The following is an 18,070-nucleotide window of genomic DNA, read 5'->3' as shown; positions in this document are numbered from 1 at the left end:
TGCTTTAGCAGTCACGCAAAACACACATTGGCAAATCATTATTCAATAAAATCTGAGAATGTATACTATTATCTAGATCTATTATTTTTAAATTATTTTTAAAATAATTCCATAAATTGGAATTTAAAAAAAATATTCCACCTTTATGAGCGACAGTGTACTTTAAATTTATATTATATGTTATCAAACATTTTGACATGAAGTTATCATTGTTTGTATATTTTCTATAATACCTTACGTCCATATGTTCTTTGTTATTTAGTTATTATATTTGGAAACATGCAGAAATAAATATCAAATCAAATCGAAATTCGGTTTGAGTTTGAGTTGGGCAAAATATGGTGAATAATGTTTTGTTGGACAAGAACACACAAACAAACCGTTGTGGACTACCGACACCAAGTTGGCTCTGCTCCCCAATCACAACCAGCGCCATCTTGTGTTAGACATTAACCCATTCCTCCGTATGTCTATGTGTCTCTCTGTCTGTCTTTATACCACTCTCTCTCTCTTTAATTTGAATGATTGCGAAAGAAGTCATACAACAAGAACCCAATATCATGAATAAAAAGAGCAACAGATGTACTTATGCTTATGACATTACCTCTCCAAAGGGCAAAGGAGAGGTTGGTGGGTGAAAGGAGGGTAAAAAGGGGGAGGGGCAGTAATGCAGCCATCCAAGTTTTCCCTCTGGACCTTTACTTCCTACACTAAGCAGGTATTTACAGACGTGTTACCTTGTGTTTGGCCTCATGGCACTCGCATCCACAACAGTTCAGCCGCCATAAATCGTCAAACTGGAAAAATGATACGATAAATTCCCTTAAGAACATCAGTGACGATCGATTTTTGCATAACAGATTTTTACAAACTCCGCTTCTACAATTCTGTCTCCGCATGTGTTAGGCCATGATAAGTGAATGCCCTTATTGTATTGTTAAAAAACTTGGGGCACTACCCTTGAACATACCAAAGAAAAAGGACAATAGTTTCAGCAAATAAACAAGACCAATAAATTTAAGTGAGGAACTTATGGTAATATCATTATTTCTACTTCAAAGAATAAAAATAAGTTTATTCTACCTTTTAAGAATTTCACAGGAAGGTTCTTTAAAAAAAACGAAGAGGGCATCATGTACTAGTGGCGTAGCGTCAGTTCCAGACATTGAGGCTTCGGTGGGGGGGGGGGGTCATAAGGGCACCGGTCTTATTCAATACACGACTTTAAGAGGCCCAACATTAACGAGAAGGTGGCTAAGAGGGGTTTGTCGCGCCTACAGTTCACGTTCGATTTCCGCCTCCCCGTTTATTCCCCTTTTCTTTTCCTTTTGCCATTTTATTTATATGGAGGAGGCAAATACCTCCTGTGCTCCCCGTACCCATGGTAAAGTTTAAAAAAACATTTCAAGTTATTGCAAAAGCATGATTTGGCAGGGGCGTAGAATGGGTTTAGTTATAGGGGGGTTAGTTGTATGCGTGTCTTATTAGATGCATTCAGGTGAGTGTATATAATGTAGCCGGGGTTGGGGGTTTAGGAGGGATTGTGTCAAAATTTGTGTCAAATTACATTTGTTTTCACTTTCCCATTTTCTATCTTTTTCCCATTCTCTCTCTCTCTCTCTCTCTCTCTCTCCCTCTCTCTTTCTCTCTCTCTCTCTCTCTCCCTCTCTCTCCCTCTGTCTATCTCTCTCTCTCTCTCTTTCTCTCTCTCTCCCTCTCTCTCTCTCTATTTCTGTCTCACTCTTTCTTGGTGTTTTTCTTTTCCATTTTGCCATTCCATACGTTCTTCATTAATAAAAAAACGGCTTGATCATTTATAAGGTTTACATATGACATGTTATAAGTTATTAAATGTCAAATGTAACATTCTGTCCTCGCTTTTTAATGTAGATATTTTTAAATAAATGAGCCAGATTGGTTCATCAATAGTTTAAGTGAAGGTTAGTTTTTACCAAAATAACTGAGAATAATCTAAACAGGAACAACGTCTAAGGCTGAATTATATCAAAATCATGAAAACAGTAAATGTCAGAGTATCGGAAGATTTTTTCGTAGTTTCCAACAATTTTCTATTCCAAATCTTTCAGAAAATGATTCTATACATGGAGCAAAGTGTCGAAGTCTTTAAGTTTACTCGGACTCTATTTTGTTTAAAGTTTTCATGTTTTAAAGGGATTGGGTAACTTAATTTGTCTCAGATTCTGAAACGAAATCCTGGATTTAGCTCATGCTGCAATGATAATTTTAAACCTTTAGATCAGTCAGAAACCCCATGATTTAATACAAGCCGATCACCTGTCTGATTATCAAGATATTAATGATTGGAAATCGAAATTTAATAATTCGTTTTCCTAACGATTTTTATGACACTACAGTCTATTGGGACAAATGAGTATGATAAAACCGGTCACTAAAAGATTTTTACTTTTTGGAGGCACTTCATGGTCATTTTGAAGCGCAATTTGTTTATTGCTCCAATACTACACCATATCACAGACACTGATATAACGTAGGGCAGTGCATCTCATATTTAACATTGTTAAACGATGCCTTTAAGAAAGAGAAAAATATGGTAATAATGTCAAAACATACTTTAAATGCGAGCCACCTTCAGTAGTTTAAAACTGTTTTCAGTGTAGTTTCTAGTATTTACCAAAATAAATGGGAAAAATACATTCAGGGACAATGTTAAGGCTTCGTAGGATCAAAAACATGACAACAATAAATGTCAGAATGTCGGAAGTTTTCTTCGTACTTACATAAAATTATTTATTCCAAATCTTCTGGATCTATTTAGGGATTTGTTATGACAATAAACATAGTTTTACAGTTATGAAATTTAACTTCTTTTTCAGAATACAACCCCGGGTCACGTTCCAATACCATACCAAACGTGATACAAACTGACTGTCAATGGTAAGATATAGGCTCATCCCAAAAAGGAAAACATTAATAACTTTAAAAATGAACATAAAGTTGGTTTCAGAATTGTATTTCTTTCCCAGTACAGAAATCACTTCACTATAAACTGACAAAATGACCGGGTCAATAATTATTGTGGACTTTGAGAATTACAAAAACTTTTAAATAAACTCCCCCCCCCCCCCCCTCCCTCCGAAGTTTTCAGAAAACAGGTACATTTTTGTTTAGACGTGAATTGTGAAGATATAAAGCAACGCTTCTATTTTGCTGGTCACATATTATAAAACTGTTTGAATAGAATAATGGAAATTTTGATTCATACTGCTGATGTGGTGTGGGGGTGTCTCCAGCACGTCATACTACATAAAATGCCTTCATTACTCTCTCTCTCTCTCTCTCTCTCTCTCGCTCTTTCTCTCCCTCTCTTGCTCTAATTCACTATCTACTCTCTATCTTTCTATCACTATAGTGCAGTATGTGTTGTATGTGTTTTTACATTCTGCCCCCCCCCCCCTTCCCCCTCTCCCCCTCTCTCTCTCTCTCTCTCTAACTATCCTTAACGATATTTATAGTAAAATATTCCCTCTCTGTCTTCTTTCAACCGTGTTCTATTATTCTTTTTTCATATCTCCATCTGTCTATATCGCTTCCCACCCCACCCCTCTGTCTGTCTGTCTCTGTCTCTGTCTCTCTCTCTCTCTCTCTCGATCTCTCCCTTGCTCTATTTTCCTTTTTTTCTATCTCCCTCTCTCTCTGTCTCTCTCTCTCTCTCTCTCTCTCTCGCTCTCTCTGTCTCTCTCTGTTTCGCCCTTCTGTCTCTTTCTCCCTCTCTCCCCCTCTTTACCTTACGAGATTGCCGTCCATTGCGTGTTTCTTGTTGCTTTCCATACCCATCTCTTACTATTTTAACATGTTTAACGCTGTCCATTAGTAAGTGTATAATATATTCCCCTCTCTCATGTCTCTGTCTTCTTTCACCCGTCTCCCTGTCTCTCTTTTTCTCTCTCTCTCTCTCTCTCTCTCTCTCTCTCTCTCTCTCTCTCTACATATATATATATATATATATATATATATATATATATATATATATATATATATATATTACTCTTGCTCCCTCTTGTCTCCCTCCCTCCCTCTCTCTTTTTCTCTATGTATGTATCTCCCTCACTGTCTTTTCTCTCTTTACCTCTCTCTCTTTACATACATATGTTATGTATATATCTCCCTCAATGCATTTTCTCTCTTCCCTTCTTCCTGTCTCTCTCTCTCTCTCTCTCTCTCTCTCTCTCTCTCGCTCTGCAGATCTTAATAGACAACAATAATTAAAGAAGTGCCTCATCAACGTCTTCATCTCTTGATAAGATCACACTATACTCCTCACATACACCAACTTTACTCACATTACAATTGTAAGTCTTAAAATTGAAATAAGTTGATTCATGACACAATTTATTTTTCATATTTCTTTTCTATTTATAGGAGGTTTTCGACACAGTATAACACAATTTAAAACAATGTAATTTTTCAGAGAGGAAAAAAAAAGTCGTTAAACACTGCAAGTGAATGACTGTTCCACCAAATTAGAATCAAATGTACATATTTCGGCTGTGTTCCTATGCTCAGTCATATGAATGCTAGAATGATTTCCTTCTTATTTACAAGCAATATGATATCATAAACGGACGAATCACGAGCTAATTTAAAAAATCGTACTCCTTCAAACAATCTATGGCGAAATAAAAATGTCTTTATCTGTTATTTTAATGAACAGTGTACTACGACTGAAAGAAAATAGGGTTTATACGAATTTAGTATCTTCAGTACCTATTAACAGTGACGTGAGGAATATAACGCCCTCCTCCGCAACGCTACAAAAATATTCCATACTTTTCAATGACGATCATTCATAACTTTCATTTATCTCCTGGATAAGACTTATTCGCCAAACATTTCTGATCTTCAAAAACAAAATATTGCACATGAATCTTGCTCAGTATTTGTTCCTTAAAATTAGACATATCAATGTTGTAATCGGATTTACATCCCCCGCGTTAATATATATGTATTTGTTGAAGACTGGTTGTAGTGTTATGAATGGTTAGTTCTTTCTTGGTATCATGTAAAAGGTAACGATGTCATGTTCTTTCTATTCTTAATGCAAACTACCCTTCAATTTAATACGATGCGTTAAATTCTGTTTAATATTATTATGAACATCAGTCTTTACAATTCTTCTGAAAGTATCATGCTTTGCATGTTTTGAGCACCTAATGAACTTATAAGAAGTGTTAGCATTTCTTTCCCGACTTTAAGAGTTCAATTGAGAATCATGTCACTGTTACTTTTTATACCTAAAAGCGCCTGCGGTATTTGCTTAATAACATTGAAAATCTCCAATCAAGTACATCTTCAATTCTTGGAGTAATTGGTAACCAGACAATTATTTCACGGATAAGAGGTAGGAGAGATGTGAACTCACGAATACCGAAGATGGAATTATTATTTCACAAGGAGCTCCTTGATTCTTATGAGCTTCTGAGAGGTTCTTATTACAAAGCGAAAGAATGGGCATTAGGTTGTCTTATTAGAAACTTGAATCCAGGGCATCACAATCCTTTTTTGTCATGGTAAATCATGAACATTGAGATTAAAAGTGACTTTACTTCTATTTTAGATTTATCCATTCGTAAAGTAGATCATAACAAAAAAGGGCATGAGTTTTCATAACCTGTTAGTTTATCATTACACAAGAGAGAAAAATTGTAGAAAGTTTGCTGAAGACTGCCGTTTAGAAAATCTCAACAATTGTTTATAACGATGAGCTGAAGCAAATACAAATCGATTGCGGGTGTTACTGTCTGCTAATTATTTTATTTCACCAATTTTTGGGTTTTGAACAGATATTATATTGAAAACGTTCACGCCCTTACGTCATTAATGACAAATAATGGTTTCATAATTTGCTTAAACGCAGGGATGGTGAAAGTGTTTGACTCGCAGTTAATGAGTTACAGTTCAAACTTCATATTTAGATTGGACCCGTTGGAGTAATCATTATTATCATAGTCCTCTCACCAAAGAGAGAATTCTTTTGATCCTAAGCAAGAATTGAGAAGAAAGCATGCTGATCACATTCAGTACAAACATCGGCGCTATTTTATTAATTTTTTCTGATAGAATTCGAGTTTTTTTTTTAAGGACTGCATTTTATTGATCTTCTCGTTTTCCAAATGCAAAGGCTAGATCTCCCCGCTTGTATGGACCTGACTCTTCGGCTGCATTGGCAAAGTCCTGTTCCCTCGGCGCCCAATCTCGACGTCCAAATACGAATGCTGAACCGCCATGTGGCCTCTTACCGAACGCAAAACTCGGCATCAGACCTCGCTTTCCGAACGCAAAACTGGGCTGGGCTCTTTTGCCGAATGAAAACGCCGACATTCCTCGTTTTCCGAACGAAAACGCCGAGTAGGCGTCCTTCTGCACTTGGTGACTATCGACGAGGCTGTCATAGAGGGCGGCATCGTTTAATAGCGCCAGCTTGTCACTTTCCCTCCAATCATCTGACATCTCTGCGTTTCGTTGAAGCTCTTCAAGTAATTGTTCGGCCAAAGGTCTTGAGATCACTGGCGTGGGTGAAGACCTCTTGCCGAAAGTGAATTTAGAGCGGGTTGTAACTGGGGGTCGCCTTGCGGCGTACTGTGCTCGTGCTCGTATCTCTCTTTGTGGTCTAGTGGACCCAGTCGTACGTTTCGATAGACTCAGCTCGGCTTCATCCTCAGCCTCGTTTTCGGCCTCCATTTCTCGCTCTTCCGCTGCCCCGAATACTTCTCGAATCAACGATTTTGCTATCTGCACAAAAGACATGAAAAAAGAACACATAGTGAGCACGTTGAATGATAAATCAAACTAGATGAGATAAAGCTCAAGGGCTTTCTATTAAAGATGCATTACCTTTAATTTATATTTTGTCACCTGGCTAATTTGGTTTACCAATTTGAGACCTTGCTCCATGGTTGAAGACAATCAGTTCTATTAGGCTCAGAGATTTCTACATTAATTGTGTCTTACCCTTTGGCGGGAAAACATCACTCATTCAGATTATCAAGCGGTGCCAGGACTAAATCTTTCCATTATTGTAATTTTGTAGATTCAATGTGTATTTGGGAAATTCACTTCAAGTACCGTATGCAAATGATTTTCCTTTTAACAGGGTCGCAAAGACTTCCAGAGGGAAAAAAATCCTGAGGCATTTTCAGTAACGTTGGTCAAAATCTGCAACGCTTTTTATACTTTTTTAAAGACATTACAATAGGCTATTGAAATAGCCTTTTAGTTTGTTTCTCGAAGATCTGTGCAATGGGTTTTGTTTTTGTAGTGTGTTCTTAAGGATGTTCTTAATGCCTACATCGGCGGCGAACCACACACTTGATCATGAATATCTTTATTATAAAATCTCTCCTCCGTTCCACCCACCAGGTGCTTTCAGAATACTCCAGGGCTGCGCCTCCAAAATGAACCTCTGAAATATTTGGGGTAATATCTGAAAAATCCTTCTCATTTCTGCGAAGATAATCTTCAAGCAGTTTCCTGCACTTTAAAGGAGCACTGGTATATATTCTTGTAGCCAATAGGAAGATTCATCTCACAATCGATTGAAGTCAATCGTTTAAGAATTTGAAGTTAGATAATTATTCATAGTTGAGGAACCTGCTCGCGATAAAGTCTTGAATGTTCGACTCAATTAAAACGTTTGAAAGACGATAATGTACTTCATGTAAAAGCAAGTGATGTAAAGAATTTTAGTGGCCGGCAATATCACGCAAATTCGACGGGTAGGTATAACATAAGACAAAATAATTTAAAACAAAGAACATAGGTTTGTCGTAAATCGCGATCATAAGAAAATAAGAACAAGAAAATTAATAAACAAGAAAGGACACAAGAAGCATCATGGAAAAAGGCTGATGGAAAGATTTTGTAATTTGTACTTTAAGTTTAAGCAGCCAAAAAATGCCTAGGAATGGAGTGTGGGCGAAACCTTACCGAGTTAATGTTGTTTTGCCCTGTGCCCTCTTCTCCGACATCTGCCATTTTATTCTCGACGAATTTTTCCTCGGGCATGGTGAAAGACAGAACCGGTGACGGAGCGATGAAACAGAGACATAGCGCCAGCGCCACCAGCACTCTCATCGTAAAAAGCATCTGCAATGAGGGAGAAATCGAGGAAATAAAGGGTCATTACTGGAGCGAAATTGGTGGAAAACATAGATAGGACATGGAGCGAGAATTAGATCATACAATTTTGGGGAGGAAGGAAGCTGAAATCTTATTAGTTTGATTAAACAGCGTCGCTCAGACGAAAGACAAGACCAGACGACATGGTCTTTATGCTCGGTACGGGAGTGGGCGATAATACAATCTTTTGAGCCCTCATGCTTTGAGCAAAGGATTTTTGGCAAGCTCATTATCCATTTAAATACTCCCACTCACTTATGCCACTAAAAGGGTGAGCGTTATTGACATATCAAAACCATAAAAATGTGTCGCAATTCCTCCCACAAAAACTGACAAACTGACAACAGAACCGTTTACATGAGATGGTTTAAATAAGCAGAAGCCAAACAAGAAGCTGTTCAAGAAAATAAATTTGGTAATCGTGACTTTAAAAGGAATTGTAAGGCTTCTAAAACATTAATAACAAGTTGTTAGGATAACATCGCAATGTTTGATAATCCTCGGTGTCAAGACGAGTAACATTTCCATTCACAGATTGACGACATTTAATTAAACTCAAAACAGACGGAGCTTTTCGGAACATGGTATTTCCTTGCAAAATATATGCTATGTACAAATCGTAAAAAATGTAAAAATTTCTGCTCATCAATGATATGATATTTTTAAGATCATATGACTGTAAAGCAAATAAACATGGAGTATCAAATGAAAACGAAAATATATCACAGTTAAATAAATGGTATACGTATAACAATGGAATAACTACTAACTGATGTCTTTGTGAAACGGTTATTTTTAAACGGATGAACAAACTGATGAGAGGCATAAAAGTTGACAGAAAAACATCAATAACGTTAAGAGATTACATGAGACAAATAATTGGTATCCTTGGTAAATTTGAACATGAGTAGAGAGTGAAAGAGAAAGAGAGAGAGAGAGAGAGAAAGAAAGACACGAGAATCTTATCATAAATTCATGTATGTTTATAAAATGTACCGCGCTGAAATAGCAATTATCTATTTAAAAAAACGTACAACACAAATCAAAACATGAATGATAAATCTTCTCTTCGTTAGAAAATGTCGGAAGGGTAAACAAAAGCAGAAAAGTTCTGAAACCCTGTCTTAAATTAATTCACAAAATTACATTCGCATTGATCTCAAAGATAAGTCTAAAATGTAAACAGGAAAGAAATAAGTATTGTTCGCAAAGGTGTCCTATCAAAAAAACATTTATAAATCAAGCAAAGAAATTGTTCTATACCAAACAAAATAATACAGAAATTTATATCCTCACAGTAAAAGAAAAAATTACATAAATGCATATTCGGTGGCTGAATGAAATATAATATTTACCAGAATATTTGAAGAATAATACAGGGGTGAGACTCTAAAACAACACGCGGAAGACGACTTAGTACGAACCCTTCTCACACTACAATGATTTGATGACTGCCAATACATTCTCTCCGATTTTACGAGCTCAAACAAGAACGAAAATAGAAAATGGATAGAAGCAAATGATATGTGGATGAAGTCCACCACGTAAAAATCCTACCGATAGACTGTCATTAAGTTGAATATATGGTAACTATCACTCCGTTTCCTTAAAGCTTTCTGCCAGTCTCTTTCCCTCACAATGAAAGGTAAGAGTAAAAACACAAGCATTTAATGCTTCAGGAGGCGGGCCAAAAAAGTGTGCGCTGTGCGTGTTGCTGCGCGTGTGCTGCTGATATAGTGTGCGTGTTAGTTCAACTTCACAGCATCGCCTTGCTTCCGTATGACTATGGCGCTATCCAATGGTAGGCGGTGTTTACGTATTGAAGAGGGGGTGAACTGCGCAGAGAAGGACAGTAGGAAGCATTTTTCTAGCGTCATTGCGCAGTCTCAACTCGGCATCCATCAAGCTTAAGACATCACCTGGACTCAACAGAGTTTGGGTGGGTGTTATGATCCTTCCATTAAGCTTAAAAATGGTCTGGAGATAAACAGATACAAAAGGTAATCGCCATATGGTAATACTAGGCTATATTTCACCATGTGCACTTCTCATCCATTCCGAGAGGCCATATTCTTTCTTTTTTCTTCAAACGGCCTAAATTAACAATTGCCATGTTTTTTCACTCCGCATTGAAAGAGTAAAACGTTAAAAGCCAAACGTTGTGACACAGATATAGAGATATGCTGAATGCATTTAAAAGAGAAGACTATTAAAACATGGCGTCGTATGCTATGCATCTTGTATTAACGCTTGTTGGTGATCTAGTCAATGTCAATGTCAATATGATGCACTTTGTTTATGGTGTGTGTCATGAAATGTATTAAATACATGCATATTAATATTATCGATAATTAAGTGAAATACTTGATGAAAAGTATCGAAATTACCCTTATAACACATTCAAAGAACTCATGACATATGCCATTTATTAAATAATGTATGTATAATTGTTCTCCTTCATTAAAATCCATATACTGTATATATAGATACAGGAAACAATGTTTTTTTTTTTATAAAAGCATGCATTGATAAAGATAGAAAAGAGTAGATTTCGGATCCATTAAATACTGAGCATTGATGAGCACGTTTGGCGGGGGTAATATTTATTTATAATCTCTTATTTATCAGTGGTGCAGTCATTCATATTTTAATTTCTTCTGTTACATGAAGATTATGAAAACAAATACAAAACTCAGACCCTAGTTTGATGCATGTATGAACAATCAATTCACGGTGCGATTGGCATTCCATGACGATAAGGGAGTTTACAGATACAATCTGCGCATGAGCAGATAAAGGTCATTTGTACCAAAATGGAAAAACTCACAGAGATGAATACTGGATATGCGCTCATGAAAGTTATGTAACATTATTCATTTATGCACCAACGGTACATTCGTTGATACGCAGGTGGAAGTATTCTTTTCAAGAGGTCAAACAAAAGGTATTCATGAAGCACATCTAGGACTTTGGCAGTTATTATTCTAAGATGCTCAAAGTGGAACTTCTCCATGTGTAAAAGATCTGTGGATATTTTGGGTCATTTGTACCATGTGCTATCTGTAAACTCCCTTATTCCGATGCTACAATGGCGATGCTATTCGTTCCTGTAGGTAATACGATCAATGAAATTCAGAGAACTGAAAACAATTGTTACCTCCTGACGATCATTCAGATGTTTCCAATTAGTATTCCATTTCCAAATGAACGAGCAAGGTTTGCTTTAGAAATCGTGAGGGCTGTGAACCACTTATCATAAAACCACTTATATAAACCCATCGGTGTATAAGTCCTATACCTAGAAATGGCTTCGTAGTAGCATTTGTAAACTATTTAATTGAGTGCCATGTAGGCGTGATAGAGGACGTCTTTAGTCCGAGTTCATAGGTATCTGTATCAAAGTAACAAACATATTAAATGAGAAACTCATAGTCATCTTTTGCAGATATGTGGTAATCAGGCTAATAGATTTGGTAAATATGATGACATTTTTTATTTATTTTTTTTTTTTTTTGCATGTGGATTTTTTTTAAATAATCGAAATCGCAGCCTAAGATAGCCTTGGCAAACAGAATTTTAGGGGTGTTATTAAGTCAAATAATGATTAAAGCCGTGAGAAACATATTAAGCGAGATATTTCTCGGTACCCGCATGTAAAAAATAAATTTGAGGACGATTGCAAAGACTTCTGATTCATAGAAATAAGCTCAGTGGCAATTTTCATATCCTATTTTATATCCCATAATTACAAATCATGTTCAGATTACGTAATACGTCATTGTAATGTCTGTATATTTCGAAGGTAATGAACAAGGCTTAAATGAACTTCTCTCGGGTGGATTCTCGAAAGTGTTTGTGATCATGCTCCATGAGTCACTTTTATTAAGCTCTATACTTTACACCCACAGGTGTTTTTGAATTACACAATATTAAAGCAACAAGTGATTGTTGAAAGCTTACTATTTTCCTATGCTTCCCTGAATCCTAGAAATACACAATCACAGGATGACATTGAAACTTTATATGAGAACTCCTTTTCAAAGATTGCGTCCATACGGGGTTTTCCCTAATCCCATTAGCATGATTTGTCTCGTGCTGGCGTCAGTGCATAATTACCAGCTCTGCCTGGTTAAGTATGTGTCGTACTTTTCAAGTGTTTGATAGATTAGGTTCATTTCTAGATTCAAGATTCAAGATTCAAATATTATTGTTTATATGTAATACACTACTTCCAGCTGGCCTTTAATACGTACTTCGCACCAGATATTATGACCCGTTAGGTAACGAAGGCCATTGTTGATGTTTTTTGTGCATAAGTTACACGTCACTTTTTGCTTTAGTTACTTGAATCATGGACCTACGTAGTAGGTCTATGCTTGGATCAATTATAAGAGGATTAATTAGATATCATTGGAAGTACCAGTAATCAGTTCCTTATTGATGTGGGTTGAACAATAAGCGTTCCTGGAAAGACATGAACAGTCTCTTTAAATACTCAGCAATTATACCTGTATGAATATGAATAAGCCGAACCCATAGAACTAGCGGTTGTGTGTTTGTAAGCTTAGGTAATCGTGCTATCTGCCCCCCCCCCCCCACCTTCGACTCACTTGTGCCATTAAAGGTGTGGGCGTTATAAACATCGAAACTATTAAAAACAATAAATCACTACTCTTCCCACGCCGACAGAAACTGTTTACATAAGGTACTCATCACGCCAAGATGAAAGCGGAAGACGAGAAAAAACAATTGCCAGGCCTATGTTAGTTTTAATTAATCGGTCCATTATCCGCTAAGTAAAGCGTCGACAAAAAAACTCGTTGCTAGGCTATTGTTAGCTTTATGTAATCAGGCAATTAACCGCTGAATTAAATTAACGTAGCTTAACCTGACTTCAATTAACCTCTACTACATGACACCGATTGAATATGACGTCATTCATTTTTCATTTTCTTTCCTGCAGGCTGCTCGCTCCTCATGATTATAAGGGAAGGGGGAATCTAAAGAAAGGGACTTGACCTTTAAGTCACCACCATCATCGCCAAGGCATGCGTCTTCAAGATTGGAGAAAACAATGAGAATTTTGATTTCTATTACCGGCATGGCGGGTAAATAACATCGCCAGCGGCTTTACACCAATGTGCAGTGAACCTGCGGCTTCGATGGCGTTATGATGCGATGGGTTAGAGCAGGGTAGGTTCTATTCTATAAATGGTGGGTGCGATCGTTAGGTAAAATTATATTGCAAGTACATGGCGGCCACCAGCAAAATGGAAAGATCATCGACATCTACTAAAAGGAGATGTCGATGATATAAATAACAGATAAACGATGGCTACCAATCACCCTTTTCAACGTGATTAACAGACTAGTACTTACAATAATATACAACTAAAGGGCAAGGTGACCTAACATTTGGAATGTTTGACAGTCTAACAAGGGAGCCACGATTAAACAAAGTGCACATCTACTTATCTGACATGAAGATAGACACAAATGAAATATAGTATTGCCATTTTCTATTCTTTTAAAAAGCACTATTATTATAAAAAGAAACAAAACGACTAATTTACATTTGTCATATTGTGCTGGAAAACATGCACGGACTTCTGGCTTTGATTTTCTATTTCCGGACAAAAGAAAAACCCGACAATCACACTCTATGGATACTTATGATACTAATTTGTTGTGTACGCGTTTTGAAGTAGGTGGCATAACATCTTACATTGTGTAATCTCGTATTTGATGATGAAACACTCTTGTGAGATATACAATAACTCTCTTCCCATTTTTAAAGTGCTTTATTCCGAAAAATGAAGTCCTTTATTCATATTCTGTATGAACGTCGTAACTATATACTCCCTTTTCTAAGTACCGCCAACTACCATGCTTACTTGTTACTTTAAGATTCAAAATGTTATGAAACCGTAAGAAGGCTCGAAAAAAATCAAATTGAGGGCAAATTGAATACCCTCTTGTATTTCTTCTAGAAATCAGAGTTGGATTACTGAAATGTTCTAATATTTCAATATTTGATGGTGGAAAAGGCCGCGTGACATTGGCTTTTGAAACGGTTTGTGCGATAGTGTTGTAAATATGATTTGTTAATGCAGTAATTTCAAGATACATGAAATCCATACAAATACAACAGTCTTTGGAATTCCCATGTGTTTTGAGAGATTTCGGTCTTTTTCCTTCGTTTGTTATCGGGGGCGCTCGGCTAATTCCGGGGTAATTATAATTATGCTCTTAGAAACATTAGAGTGCTATATAAATGTTATTGTTCTTAGTATTTATATATTGTTATCAACATTATGAATATTATTGTTAATATTGTTATCATTATCATTGTTATTATTATTAATATCATTATTATATTATTGTTGTTGTTTCTTCTTTTCTTCTTTTCTTTTCAGTAGATAGAAAAGTGTTACCGGTCAGACGGAAAACTAATGTTTCCCCATCTCCAAACACTTCCCTAATTTTGATTATTAATATTTCACGAGAGACCCGATTTCAATCTCATCCATCATTCATTCATATTGTCAGAGTACATACACATCTACCGTAGATTTCCATGTGCGTAATTAAGTATCAAAGCAATAATACAATATTTCATGACACAACAAACTATGTCTCCCAGTAATTTATGAATTAATAGTTGCATTTGACATGTTCAGGCACTAGCTAATGTAAAAAAAAATAATCATGTTTTGACTGACATTTTTACCTCCGGCTGTGTTATCTACGCTCCGTGGCCAATTTGACAATCATTTTTTCTCTCTTTCTAATTTGTCAAATTTCCCCCATCACTTTAATCCATTAATGCGACATTGGATGGCATGCATCATTCCATGAAGCTGCATGGTGATACTAAGATAAATGTTAAATGATGACATTATAAAGAGGTGGGCAGTCTGGCAACAAAAAGGTAATTATGGTGTGGTTGTTCAATCACTTTTTCATTGAAGCTCCCTAGAATATACTTCAGAAATAAAAGAAGTATTAAAGAATATAAGTGTCCCCTTTGGTGCAATTCCCCCATGTTCACGCCTTCAGAATTAAAAAGTGAAGTCCGCAGACTTTTTCTTGCCTTTGACATATTAAAATGATTAATACTACTTGGTTCCTGTGATTCCTAATAAATCATCACACGATTACAAAATCAACTAACATGAATGCTTACATAGGAGAAGAATAATCATCATTTTCAGAGTCTGGGGAGAGGAGAAATTGTCAATCGAGACGCGCTATAATGGCAAAGAGATCGGGGCTATGGTTGTCTCCTTTTTTATAATCTTCATTAATCTCCCAAGACTTTGGCTGGATAAGGCCTCGTGTGACGCAACAAAACTGCGATGGTTTTTATAATAACGTCAAGTGTCATACGCGTCACACCTTACAACACAAAGCTCTGTGGATATGCGCAAGGCCTTCGTTGCGCGCAGTTGCCGTTCATTTACACGTTATAAAAAAAATAACCCGCGGCAGTTTTGATGCGGCGGTTTTTACCGCATCATATCACACACTACACGATCGTCCAGCGATCCGATTTTTCGAAGAAATTGCGTTTGTATTTGATAATAAATCTTAGCAAACTTCATCTTTGTGCTTGATGTAGCTTCTAAATAATGATGAAAATACTAACAACTGGGCTTTAAGTGCACTGAACTCTTCTAGTCAGGATAAAAGCCGAATTGGCTTCAAATCGTAGACAATTACACTACTGGTCTGACGTCACTACGATTCTGAACCGATCTAGCTTTGTCTCTTACAAGGAAGAATAAAATCCCTTGATATTGAGAATTCACAATCCTTTGACTATTCAGATCATCTGTCTTTGCGATTTGTTCATGTTTTAATGTACGTATTAAATGCCTTGCAAATTCTTCCAAAATCGCATCGTAGACTGACCGTATAGTTAGCGGTGGGCTTTCAACGTGTCCCATTCGGCATGTTTGGTGTAGTAAACGAATGGTAACTAAAGCTGAACCTGCCTGGCTTAAGAGTTAACTCCTCATTAACGTGTAATTCGCAATACCACCCCGTTAGTCGGTTAAAATTGATTGGTAGTATCCTAAAAGGGCCGACTGAGCCATCGCGGGAAAGCTCAGAAACACTTCAATTTCGTTTAAACCGTCTAATCTGGTAATTATACGTATTTGGGTGAAATGCTCACATTGGAAAGAATAAATGAGGTCATTGGGTTGCCAAATTTGCAAGCAGGGCACTTGTAATCCCTCGACGGAAATCATATTAGACAAGATTGATATTGCCAGCGTTTGATAGTACCAATTTATTAAAGGCGGCTGGGAGTAATTTGTGACACCCATCTAACTTTTTTTCCCTCCTAAACTACCCTTGGTCTGTACTAATCTGGGGGGAAATTAAGAGGTCATATAGCGCAAATAGTTATAAAATAGAACCGCTAAAGGAGACAGAGAATGAGAGAGCAAACGAAAGCGCCATTCAGCGGTTTAAAATTAGAGCGAAATAAATGAGTGACCTAAATTCATTCGTGATGTTTTCTGGGTCGAATCTTCAAGTGAGGCTAAAACTTCTCATTTATAGCTAACGATTGGTAGATCACTAAGATGAGCACGTTTGGTGAAAGGCATATACCGGTGCGGAGACACGATTTCTAGCCGGCGTTAACACGGTTAAGATGACGAGCTTCAGGCCGACTTTTAAGACAAAGCTAAGAGGGTTGAAGGCCGCGGCCTTAAGATATAAAGTAATGTCGAGTTCGTGTCATTATGAAAGAAACTGTCTGGAAGCAAGCCATGTAAATGTGAGAGGTTTGATAATAATAATAATAATTCGTTCTTCTTTGCGCATAAAACATTACGATGTAACGTCTCTATGCGCTTCCGTAGAGCGTTGGAAATTATTGCCCTAGCTTTAGCTCCGGCAGCCGTTATCAACGCACAGTGCATTTCAAGGAACAATCCTAACAGGTACCAATTTAACCAACCCGGTTGGAGTGTGGCAAATTTAGATTAGTTGGTGTTGTGGCATGGATTCGAACCCCGTACTTTGTGGTTCACAATCCAGAGACTTATCCACTGGACCATAACAGCTTTACATAGCGTACATAATAATTTGGTGTATACTGTGAGTTTTTTATATCATCAGAAAGAAATGATATTCAAACTCACTCGAAATCGAATATCTAAAATAACTGTGCTACCCTCACAGCCGCCATTACCATGATAACTACGAGCTTCCATAATTATGTCGATCCAATTTCGATTTCATTCTAAATCAGGCGGTAGTCTACCACGCAATATGTGATTCCTAGCGATGTCAGACTAAGAGACGAGCAAAAGACAAGAACTGAAAGAAATCGTCACAGTTTTCATGGATTGTTAAAAAACAACCAAAGTGTTCACTGACTCACCGATGAAACAGTAAACAGATAGGATTTCATGGAATTTCTACATTCAAACAACAGAAAGTCAGATTTTTATTTTTTGTAATGCATACAACTTTCTGCTAGTCATAGCTCTGACGATATTTATTCATGGTTCGACCGATTAGATAATCATCGTTATCCAATTTTTTTTAAATGATGTTTACAAACTTTCACGTAAGTTCATTCATTCACTTAGTTTTATTTTCATCTACTTCACCACTAACGAAGAAATATGTACAATAATAATCCAATCGAATGATGGTTTCCTTTAGATGTTATGTGCCTGTTGATCTTTAAGTTCTCAAGTGCCAAACAAACTTGTATTTGCCTACGTGTCTGATTGTCGGACAACATGGAACCTCACATATTGATTGGGGACATCATACTCCCTAGGTCTGTTTACTATTTGATCATGGGGATCCATATTACAACTCTATTTCCATGTTGAGCGGGAGATATTTGTTTTCTTCGATTTCTTGCGCTGTGAAGGAGACAGAA

The 18,070-nt window shown here is 36.8% G+C and overlaps 1 protein-coding gene across 2 annotated transcripts; it reads right to left on the bottom strand.

Moving 5' to 3' along the window:
- Positions 1-4,370: 4,370 nt before the first annotated feature.
- Positions 4,371-9,844, bottom strand: LOC763080 (SALMFamide neuropeptide). 2 transcript variants are annotated; one of them, XM_011682241.2, is made up of 3 exons: positions 9,715-9,844; positions 7,966-8,124; positions 4,371-6,771 (listed from the first exon to the last, which is right to left on the bottom strand). In XM_011682241.2, exons 2-3 carry the CDS (start codon positions 8,122-8,124, stop codon positions 6,130-6,132), a joined length of 801 nt encoding a protein of 266 aa, XP_011680543.1. In that variant the 5' UTR covers positions 9,715-9,844; the 3' UTR covers positions 4,371-6,129. The 2 variants fall into 2 exon arrangements, with proteins under 2 accessions (XP_011680543.1, XP_003724375.1); XM_003724327.3 differs by having other exon boundaries at positions 9,513-9,832.
- Positions 9,845-18,070: the final 8,226 nt, after the last annotated feature.

This window comes from Strongylocentrotus purpuratus, unplaced genomic scaffold (assembly GCF_000002235.5).
Source record: "Strongylocentrotus purpuratus isolate Spur 01 unplaced genomic scaffold, Spur_5.0 spur5_scaffold_12, whole genome shotgun sequence".
NCBI lineage: Eukaryota > Metazoa > Echinodermata > Echinoidea > Camarodonta > Strongylocentrotidae > Strongylocentrotus > Strongylocentrotus purpuratus.
Note: the sequence above shows the minus strand (reverse complement) of the source record. Positions and strands in the feature narration are given on the sequence as shown.

Coding starts and splice junctions, on each gene's coding strand:
- LOC763080 (XM_003724327.3), bottom strand. CDS start 9,620: ATGTATTGGCAGTCATCAAATCATTGTAGTGTGAGAAGGGTTCGTACT. Junction 8,125..9,512: donor ATTATTCTTCAAATATTCTG/GTAAATATTATA, acceptor CCCTCATTGCAG/ATGCTTTTTACGATGAGAGT. Junction 6,772..7,965: donor GGCAAAACAACATTAACTCG/GTAAGGTTTCGC, acceptor TCTTTTGTGCAG/ATAGCAAAATCGTTGATTCG.